Here is an 11,158-nt window from a genome sequence, read left to right as displayed (position 1 = left end):
CTGAATAAGTTTGGGGAAAATGCCCCTATTATATAAACTTAAACTGCCCTTTTCTTCTTTGCCCAACCATGCAATTACTGGCTTTTGTTTCAAAGCATTTTAATTGTGGTTTACAGCAAGACTATTATGTGCAACCAAATACCTACTTTCTTGAAAGAGACTTTTGTTTAAACTTTTCTTCCTGTCTTGAAAATCTTTATAAAGGCTCCAAGGGGTCTTGGAGGACAGGCATGGACGTGATAGCATGCACTCTGGTTGGCGACAAGAAAAGTGGAGGAGATTTGCAGTTGGTGTGCCGCAGAATGTTTGACTTGTAAAAAATATAGTTGCATCACTCCAATTTTTTTGGTCCTTGACTTAATGAAATAACCAACATGGATGGAGACGTAGCTGTAGTTGGCATTGGGTGCAGCTTCCCAGGAGGTAAGTGCCAATGCTTTCACTGATTTTTTCTTGAGTCTGGTATGTAAACATGTATAAAGTAAGTGGTACACTCACAGGTGAGGGTCTCGACAACTTCTGGAAAGTTCTTGTTAATGGGAGAAATTGTGCTGTGGAGATTCCAGAGGACAGATTTGACTTAACACACTGGTATGATCCCGATGACAATATTCTGGGGAAAACACAGACTACTAAAGCTGCTTTCATAGACGGGTAGGTATTTCTTGGTATTATTATTATTATTATTATTACTATTATTATTATTATGATGATATGTAAAAAAATAGCTTGTGGTTGATCCACGGTATGTAAAAACGTTTCAAATTGTAAAAATGAATTATCCAAACAACACCAATTTCTTTGTGACATATTTTAAAGTTTCTTCCTAAAATTTACATTTCTTATGAATTCCTGACACTTGACATTAGATTTGTAGGTAAGTGATGAGTCTGAGGTTGTCCAGAATGTCAGATTTAATTCAAACACAATTACGGGTGCATCTCAATAAATTAGAATATCATTGAAAAGTTAATTTATTTCAGTAATTCAATTCAAAAAGTGAGACTCATATATTATATAGATTCATTGAACACAGAGTGATCTATTTCAAGCATTTATTTCTTTTAATGTTGATGATTATGGCCTACAGCCAATGAAAACCCAAAAGTCAGTATCTCAGAAAATTTGAATATTATATAAGACCAATTTAAAAAATGATTTTTAATATATAAATGTTGGCCTACTGAAAAGTATGTACAGTATATGCACTCAATACTTGATCGGGGCATCTTTTGCATGAATTACTGCATCAATGCGGCGTGGCATGGAGGCGATCAGCCTGTGGCACTGTTGAGGTGTTATGGAAGCCCAGGTTGCTTTGATAGCGGCCTTCAGCTTGTCTGCATTGTTGGGTCTGGTGTCTTTCATCTTCCTCATGACAATACCCCATAGATTCTCTATGGGGTTTAGGTCAGGTGAGTTTGCTGGCCAATCAAGCACAGTGGTACTGTGGTTATTAAACCAGGTTTTGGTACTTTTGGCAGTGTGGGCAGGTGCCAAGTCCTGCTGGAAAATGAAATCCACATCTCCATAAAGCTTGTCAGCAGAGGGAAGCATGAAGTGCTCTAATATGTCCCGGTAGACGGCTGCGCTGACTTTTTACTTGATATAACACAGTGGACCAACACCAGCAGATGACATGGCTCCCCAAACCATCACTGATTGTGGAAACTTCACACTAGACCTCAAGCAGCTTGGATTGTGTGCCTCTCCACTCTTCCTCCAGACTCTGGGACCTTGATTTCCAAATGAAATGCAAAATTTACTTTCATCTGAAAACAGGACTTTGGACCACTGAGCAACAGTCCAGTCCTTTTTCTCCTTGGCCCAGGTAAGACGCTTCTGACGTTGTCTCTGGGTCATGAGTGGCTTGACACAAGGAATGTGACAGTTGTATCCCATGTCCTGGATACGTCTGTGTGTGGTGGCTCTTGAAGCACTGACTCCAGCAGCAGTCAACTCCTTGTGAATCTTCCCCCAAATTCTTGAATCGCCTTTTCTTGACAATCCTTTCAAGGCTGCGGTTATCCCTGTTGCTTATGCACTTTTTTCTACCACACTTTTTCCTTTTAGCAATGACCTTTTGTGGCTTACCCTGCTTGTGGAGGGTTACAATGACTGCCTTCTGGACAACTATCAGGTCAGCAGTCTTCCCCATGATTGTGTAGCCTACTGAACCAGACAGAGGGACCATTTAAAGGCTTAGGAAACCTTTGCAGGTGTTTTGTGTTGATTAGCTGATTAGAGTGTGACACCATGAGTCTACAATATTGAACTTTTTCACAATATTCTAATTTTCTGAGATACTGACTTTTGGGTTTTCATTGGCTGTAGGCCATAATCATCAACATTAAAAGAAATAAACACTTGAAATAGATCACTCTGTGTTCAATGAATCTATATAATATATGAGTCTCACTTTTTGAATTGAATTACTGAAATACATTTACTTTTGGATGATATTCTAATTTATTGAGATGCACCTGTATACGCATTATTGTTGAACCATATAGCAACTACAGCCATTCTAATTCAATACATAATTAATCTCCACTCTTTCCATAAACTAAAAGAAACTGACCAAAATAATCTTAAATAAAAGCGGGATGTACAGTTGTATGCAAATGTTTGGGCACCCCAGTCAAATGATGTTTAGTTTTCATGAAAATAGGTTAACAAATCCTCCACAGAGAACACACTTTAGCACATTTTAATGCACAAGAACATTTGCTGAATTTAACGTAACGGAAAAAATAATGACCTGTGCAAAAGTAATGGCATATTTTGTATTTTCCCATATGCTAAACTCTATTGAAATTTTAATAAAATTAGCAGAACAATGGTACACTGAAGTTTGTTCTCTGTAGAAGATGTGTTAATTTATTTTCACTTTCACACAGAAAATAAACTGTCATTAAAATGTCATTTGACCAGGGAAACTCACATTTTGGCATTCGACTGCATAGTACTTGGTTGAAAAACATTAATGATTGCCTGTTGTCTATGAACCATAGACATCACTAGACTGGGTACCTCACTGATGATGTTCATGCCTAGAACGTAGCAGTAGGGTTGGGGTCATTGTTCTGCAGCAAGCTAAAACATAGACTTATGAGTCTTGAGGCTTTTGGTTGATTATGAGCCGTTATGATGTTCCTAAAATGATTCTATTCATACTGTTGGTGTAAATTACTTTTAATACCTTATATAGGAGGACTAAAAGGCTGTTATTCCTGAATTGTTTGTCTAGTATTTATGCAGATATTATCCAATTAAAGCTGTCAGTCAGTACTTTCACTTCATAGGCAGTTCTGTTCCAAATCCAATACACACATGGACAACAATTTGTTATCTACTCAACCCTTTTGTGAAGACTATTAGACATACATGAGCCATGAACTACAAACTTCTGCCCCATACTTAGTGTATAAAGTTATAATGGATTATTTGTTGTGTCAAAAAAAGATTGATTTTCTCAGCTACAGAAAATGATTTAATCAATTAAAAGTCTGCTTCTTGTTTTCCACTAGGTTTAATGAGTTTGATCACAAGTTTTTTGGCATCTCTGAGGATGAGGCTAACTTCATGGATCCCCAGCAGAAGCTCCTTCTGCGATGTTCTTATAGAGCACTGGAGGATTCTGGGATTCCCATGGAAAAAGTCAGTGGCTCCAGAACAGGAGTTTATATAGGTAATAAATACATCAAATGTTTCACGAATATATGTTTTTCTACTGAGTGTAGTAAAACCCCTCACTGTGTGAGACATGTTTATTTTTCAGGGCTCATGAACAGAGACTATGAGACACTATTAAACAACAGCCCTAGCACAATAACACACTTTAACGGCACAGGAACAGCTATGAGCATAGCTGCCAACAGGATCTCCTATACCTTCAACCTTACTGGGCCTTCATTCTCTATTGACAGTGCCTGCTCATCCTCCTTAGTTGCGCTCCATTCTGCTTGTCAGGCAATCAGACAAGGTAATGCCTTTTTAACACACTATTGCAAAAACAAAATGGAAATGTTATACATACATATATGCCACTACTAAATCTCAGGTCTCGAAAGCAAGTAACTTTCTGAACATGAAGATTTGTTATGTGTTATCTGATGACTAATGTCAAATGTCAAGACATGTATCATAAAGTTCTATTCTATACTATTCTAATCTGTTCTATTCTGGTGATTCAGTTATATATAAGTTTAATGCAGGGTTTCATGTTGGTGTATACTTTTCTTTTTAATTGTGCTCTAAAAGGTAGTGATGGCCAGAGCAAGGCAATTTGACATTAATTTTAAAGCTGCCCTGTTAATCTTCAGGACGTAGCTCGTGAATACATATTTTCAGTTTTAGTTTTTTTTTAAATTAACTTTCTTCCATTATTTGTTCTGCAATTTTGGCTAATTTGTTTTCTTTTTTACTAGGTGATTGTGAGATGGCTCTTTGCGGAGGTGTGAGCTGCATTCTTGAGCCACGGGTTTTTGTGGCTCTGAGCAAAGCGAAAATGATCTCACCAGGAGGCATTAGTAAGCCATTCTCCAATACAGCAGATGGATATGGAAGAGGAGAAGGCTGTGGAATACTTCTACTAAAGCCTTTGAACAAAGCAAGTGTGTTTTAATGATATTGAAACTGTCACTGTTAAAGACAATATATTCCAAGGGCATGTTTTAATCATGTTTTCAGTTTAGGGCAGGCGTTCCCAATCCCAGTCCAGATGACCCCATGCTCAGCACATTTTTGTGTTCACCCTACTTTACACACTTAGTCAGTGAGTTGAATTAGGTGTGTGAGATGCAACAAAGCAAAAATGTGCCTAGTGTGGGCTCACTAGGATTGGGAAACCCCTGGTTTAGGGATTTACCAGTTGAAAACTGCAAGCATTTATTTCTGTGTTTATTTATGTATGTATTTTTCATTCATTCATTCATTCATTCATTCATTCATTCATTCATTGATTCACTCTGTGATTCACTTAATTCATACATTTATCTTGTTATTTTCAGGCTCTTCATGACTTTGACCACATCTGGGGCATTATCTGTAAAACTGCTGTGAACCAAGATGGACATGCTGTCTCTCCTATGACAAAGCCATCGTTGGTCCAGCAGGTGGAGCTCCTCAACAGAATCTACTCTGAAGAGAACTACCTGTCTGATGTGCAGTATGTAGAAGCTCATGGGACTGGGACTCCAGTGGGAGATCCAATAGAGGCAGGTAGCATTTCCAAAGTCATTGCCAAAGCAAGACCTGCAGAGTTAGGGCCGCTCTGTATCGGCTCTGTTAAGAGTAACATTGGGCACACAGAATCTGCAGCAGGAGTGGCAGGACTTATTAAGGTCCTCCTGATGATGAAGCATGAAACAATTGTTCCTTCAGTGTTCTACACAGAGGAAAGCTCTAGCATAGATGCTCCAGCTCTCAATCTAAAAATTCCCACTAAAGCTGAGAAATGGCATCGTACTGGTTCCATGGGTAGAATGGCCGGAATAAATAGCTTTGGATTTGGGGGCACTAATGCACATGCCATCGTCAGGGAATGTACACATGCTACAGCCTCTAGCTTAGACACTCTCAGTTCAAGGAAATTGTTTCCATTGTCTGCTGCCACAAGTAAGTCCCTTGAAATGTGCATTGCTGACACATATCAAAGGATGAGCAAAGACAACAAAACTGACATACAAACTCTTTTGTATACATCAGCATGCAGAAGAAGTCACACGAAACACAAATACAGGAAGGTCTTCGTTACGACATCTCTTTCAGATTTAGAGGAACAGCTGAAATCTAGCCTGAACAGAAAGTTTGTTCCAGTAAAACCAGACATCAAGGTAGTGTTTGTGTTCTGTGGAAATGGTGTTACTTACAGAGGTATGTGCAAACAGCTTATGAAAGAGGAACCTGTTTTCAGGGAAAAAGTCAGGGAGATAGAAAACTGCTTTCAGAATTACAGAAGCACAAGTATTGTACAAAAGCTAAACAGCTTTGACAATGATGATTTCTCAAAACCAGACATTGTACAGCCTCTTCTTTTTGCCACCCAGGTTGCCATTGCAAACCTTCTAAAGCACTGGGGCATCAGGCCTGTTGCTGTTCTTGGGCACTCCATTGGAGAGGTTGCTGCTGCCCATTGCTCTGGACTGTTGTCTCTTGAGGATGCAGTGAAAGTTATCTATTATCGGAGTGTTCTGCAGAGCAAAGTCACTGGAGGGAAGATGCTGGTTGTTGGTAACATAGCTGTGTCAGACATTCTGAAAATCCTTTCAGATTACACAGGGAAGGTTTGCCTAGCGGCTGTGAACAGTCCAGTGTCATGTGTACTGTCAGGTGATAAAGATGCTGTTGAAAGTGTGTACCAAATTTTGAAGAGCTCTGTTAAGGGCAAGAATCTGTTCCTTCATGTCTTGGAGGTTCCTGCTGCCTACCATAGCCATATGATGGATTCAATACTGAGTCAAATTAAAGACAGCATAGGAACTTTCAGTCAACGTGAAATGGAGTGTGAGCTGTTTTCCACTGTAACAGGAAAGACTTGCTGTCTAGGGGACTTTGTAAGTGGTGATTACTGGGCAAGAAATATCAGAAACCCAGTTGCTTTTGAACAAGCATTGAAAGCTCTGGCCAGCAATAAGAAGAATGTGGTCTTTGTTGAGATTGGCCCAAGAAGGGCTCTTCAGAGGAACATTGTGGAGACTCTAGGAAATGACACAGTGGTGCTTTCCTCAGTACAGCCAGACAAAGATCATGAGACAATGCTTACTGCTGTGTCAAAACTCTTTGAGCTGGGAGTCAATGTAAAGTGGGATCAGTTCTACAATGGGTTTGAATCACCTCCAGCTTCTTACCCAAGGTATCAGTTTGACTGCCTTAAGAAAGAGGTACATTTTGAGGAAGTAAGACAAGGTAATGAGGTGGTGGCTTACTGCTCTCATCCACTAATAATTCCCCATAAATATGACAACAGACTGATGAAATGTAATCTATCAGCAGAAGCCACTCCATTCATTTGGGAGCACAAGAGCAACGGCATAGTGATTGCTCCAGGTGCCTTGTACGTTGAACTGGCTTTTGCCTCTGTCATGGAAACTGTTGTCCCAAAGATGCCGCTCTCCTCTCTTCAGCTCACTATCGACTTTCAGACCTTACTTATTCTTAGTAAGAGCTTCCATTTTTTGAAAGTGCAGCTTGAGCCATCTGAGGATAAGGCTCTGTTTCAGATACAGTCCTCTGCTGCTGTGCATGCATCAGGCAGCATTACTTATACAAGAGGACCAGCTGTGACTGAGCACCAAGAAATTGACTTGGACATCATTTTGAAGAGATGTTCATTAGTCATAACAAGAGAACAGGTCTATACCACTCTTACCCAGGCAGGATTTGAGTATGGGCCCACCTTTCGACAGCTTGGTAACATCCACTATGGAGAGGAATTCAAGGAAGCAGTGACCACTGTTAAGATCCCAGATGAATTGCTTAGACAGCTATATGAGTACTACTTGCATCCAGCTGTATTAGATTATTTTCTACAGATGACCTCTATTTTAGGCTTGAAAAACAGCACTACAAGACGTGGTTTTCCCTCTGCAATTGGCAGCACAGTTATATCTGCACCTCTGTGTAAGGATATGGTCATATATATGAGGGTTTCTCAGGAGATGTCGGAATACTTTGAGGTGTGTGGTTGTTTCACGGACAAAAAAGGACACATTTTGATTGAACTGAAGAATGTCAGAATCACATTTCTTGGAGAAAGTATGAAAACAACTGATTCATACTTCTTTCACAATGAAATACTCACGGCCCATGCAAGTACCAACATTCACAGCAAACCGAGAGCTGTTGTCTTTGAGGATACTTTAGGCATAGCTAATGCTTTGAAGCCATACCTGCATCCATCTTCAGTATTTGTCTCTCCTACTGATGTAAATTGTTGTAGTTTACCAGGAGAAGTTCCTGATTTGCTATTGCAGTCTGATCAGAATGCAGCTGAGAAAATTCTGTTTATCTGGAGCTTTCTGAATCTGAGTCACCTTAAAACCCAGGCAGTTCTAGAACACTTGGTTCACACCTGTGAGCTTGTCCGTCAAATCGTTTTGACTTTGAGGAAATGCAAGCATTTGCGCACTGTTCATATTATAACGTACAGATCATCTGAGAGCACTGCTGATCACATCAGTCCTGGATTTGTGCTGTCTGGCTTGACAAGGGCCTGTGCTGCTGAGTTGTCGGAAATCTCTTTTCAACTAATAGATCTTGCCGCAGTATCAAGGGAGGACATCGAAGCATTAGCTTATGTGATTAGCTCCTATAAAAGCCATGATTACCCAGAGGTTATGATAAGCAAAGGCCAGGTTAACTCAACAGTGATAACACGTACACCCATCAACATGACAGCAGAAGGCAAGAGCTCTTTACTTTCTGACTGCTTCACCCTACAGACAGCTAACCCCTATGAGATGGTACATTTGTCAGCCATACCCATTAATAGTGTAGATCATCTTTCTGAAGGACAAAATGTGGAGGTACAGCTCTATAAAATATGTGTGCACTCCTCAGACTACTTTCCAGTTACCATATCTGACCTTAAATTTGGTCAGACAATATACTGGCACAAGCACGCTTCTCAAAACCACAAACTTTTAGCTCTTGATTTCAGTGGCATTGTCACTGCTGTGGGGAAGGATGTCAGAAAACTGAAAGTAGGAGACCATATTGTGTCTTGTTACCCCACTGCAGCAACCACCAAAGTTGTCCTTCCTGAGAGTGCTTGCTACAAAGCAAAGAAACTTCAGTTTTTGAAGGACATTCCTTGTGTCTCCTACTTTATTCTTGCTTGGGAGATCTTAAACAGTGCTTTACCAAAGGCCAAGCCAAAGAAGACATTGGGCATTTTCTCGACTGTTCCAGATTCAGCTCTGATGAAGGTGTTATCCTTCACGGCAAACAAGTCAGGATGGAATATTGTCATACAGAGGGAGCTCACTGGACTTCAAAATGTAGACCAGTGTCCTGTTTTTGTCCTCATACCTCCTTATGATCAGTCATGGATGGCACAGTTAGGCAGTGTTGCAAGTGCGAGCCATATTTTTCTGGTCTGTGACAACAAAGACTTATCAATTGTTCTTCAGAGTGACAGTGAGAGCACATGCTTCCACTTTCTTAAGTTGCGTAACATTATCCAGAAGTCTCACCTCAAGATGTGGAAAGCACACATATACAGATGGCTAAAAATGATGAACTTGGACAGGACATGGTTATCCTTACACAGCAAGACTTTCCAGGCCACAGAGGCTGAAACCACAAGTCACCAGAATACAGATGTTGGGTCTTATTTTAGCACCAAAACTGTCTCTTTGATTGTTCTGGGTAACAGTGGGTCAATAACTGGCGTTTCTCATGTCAACGTTCAACCCAAACCGAAGCAGCTCTTCACAAGTAATGGTGTGTACATAATTTCAGGTGGTCTGTCTGGTTTGGGACTTGAAACAGTCAAGTTCATTTCAGATCAGGGTGGGAGGTGCATTGCTACACTCTCAAGGAATGCCCCATCTGAAGAAACACAGCTGCAGATCAGCAGCCTCAAGAGACGATATGGAGTACGAATTATCACTCTCCAATGTGATGTGTCTGTATCAGACCAGGTATTGGAAGCAATTACTGTTATTGGAGAAAAGTTCCCTTCTCGTCCGATAAAAGGTGTGTTCCACAGTGCTGCCGTGCTGCACGATGGGCTGCTTGAAACACTGGATAAGTCTCTCTTTGAAAAAGTCTTGCGACCCAAAGTCAGTGGTGCACTGAACCTTCACTATGCTACTCTCAACAGCAAAGTTGATTACTTTGTATGCTACTCATCCATCTCCTCTTTCATTGGCAATGCTTCTCAGGCTAATTATGCAGCAGCCAACTCATTTCTAGACTCTTTGTGTCACTACCGGCGTAATGTCGGACTTGCAGGACAGTCCATCAACTGGGGGCCTCTGAAACTGGGCCTTCTGCTAAACAAAGAGGATATTCAGAAATTTCTAGAGGCCAAAGGGCTGATGATCATGGAAGTGCGTGAAATACATGAAGCTCTAAAACACTGCTTAATGGAAAACAAGCCTCAGCAAGTTGTGTGCAAATTCAACTTCAGAAATTTGAGGAACAACGTTCTCTCTCAAAACGCCTCTCTCAAAGTTCGACTGACAGCTTTAGTTGAAAAAGAGCTTGAAAGCAAAATGGAGAATGAGCCCAGGAAAGATGTGCAGTCTTCATTTGATACCTATGTAAGATGCATGTTAGGTGACATTTGCAGTGTTGATGCAGATGAGCTTGAAGATGAAACTGTTCTTGCTACAGTGGGCATTGATTCAATGATGGCAATGACAATGCAAAATCGAATTTTTCAGGAAATTGGAGTGAACATTCCACTTGTTACTTTACTTGACCCTAACAACACTGTGTCCTCACTGACTGCACTTCTCGAGGAAAGTGCCGAATGTAAAAATGATGCATATCTCTAAATGTTTATTTATTACGTTTTTGCTAAGGCTTCCCCTTAAATGCTTCTTGTTGTTTTTATAACAACTTGTATATGGTTGATTATATTGATGAGATCATGAAGTGTGATGTATAATGAGAAGTATTTGTAGTCGAGGGCTGTGCTAAATATTTTATTTAGTGAAAATGCTTTGTTGTTTGATTGTTGTTAAGAATTTTGCATAATGAAATCTAAAGCTGCATTTGTGTCAGCTGTGTGGCATGTAATAAAATTCCACCAGTCATTCTGGTATGTGGTAAGTTTCTCTGAATAAAGAGGGCTCAAAGTACAGTATCCTGTTATACATATCGTGAATTGCTCTGCCAAACTCACAAATTCTTCTGAAGTACTTATGCAAATATGAGGCATGTGCACAAGTCTTGCCTGATCCAGGAATGTTCCAGGAATGTGATTTGCTAGAAAGAGAGTGGCAACAACACAAAGGTTTGGTTTGGAAAGTGCTGGTATATGAAAACATGCTCTCCAATGGTGTCGAAGTAACTTACTGAACACATCTGATGTGATTAATATGCATATTCATAAAACAGAATTAAACTTGTCAGTCATTTTCCTATACAGAATACTGTGTGGTTATACATTTGCATTTATTTGCTGATTATTCTTCATCAATTA

General features: G+C 40.1%; 1 protein-coding gene across 1 annotated transcript; it reads left to right on the top strand.

The window, feature by feature from the left end:
• The first annotated feature begins 371 nt into the window (after positions 1-371).
• On the top strand, positions 372-10,508 carry pks1 (polyketide synthase 1). Its single transcript, XM_036578328.1, has 6 exons — positions 372-423; positions 501-654; positions 3,531-3,691; positions 3,782-3,985; positions 4,431-4,612; positions 5,013-10,508. The coding sequence occupies exons 1-6, from the start codon at positions 375-377 to the stop codon at positions 10,506-10,508; spliced, it is 6,246 nt and encodes a 2,081-aa protein (XP_036434221.1). The 5' UTR covers positions 372-374.
• The last annotated feature ends 650 nt before the right edge of the window (positions 10,509-11,158 follow it).

This window comes from Colossoma macropomum, unplaced genomic scaffold (genome assembly GCF_904425465.1).
Source record: "Colossoma macropomum unplaced genomic scaffold, Colossoma_macropomum, whole genome shotgun sequence".
Classification (NCBI taxonomy): Eukaryota; Metazoa; Chordata; class Actinopteri; order Characiformes; family Serrasalmidae; genus Colossoma; species Colossoma macropomum.
Note: the sequence above shows the minus strand (reverse complement) of the source record. Positions and strands in the feature narration are given on the sequence as shown.

Bases quoted from the DNA above. Each gene is read 5' to 3' on its own strand.
- pks1 (XM_036578328.1), top strand. From the start codon at position 375: ATGGATGGAGACGTAGCTGTAGTTGGCATTGGGTGCAGCTTCCCAGGA. The intron at 424-500 runs GTAAGTGCCAAT...GTACACTCACAG, and splicing joins TGGGTGCAGCTTCCCAGGAG to GTGAGGGTCTCGACAACTTC. The intron at 4,613-5,012 runs GCAAGTGTGTTT...TGTTATTTTCAG, and splicing joins TACTAAAGCCTTTGAACAAA to GCTCTTCATGACTTTGACCA.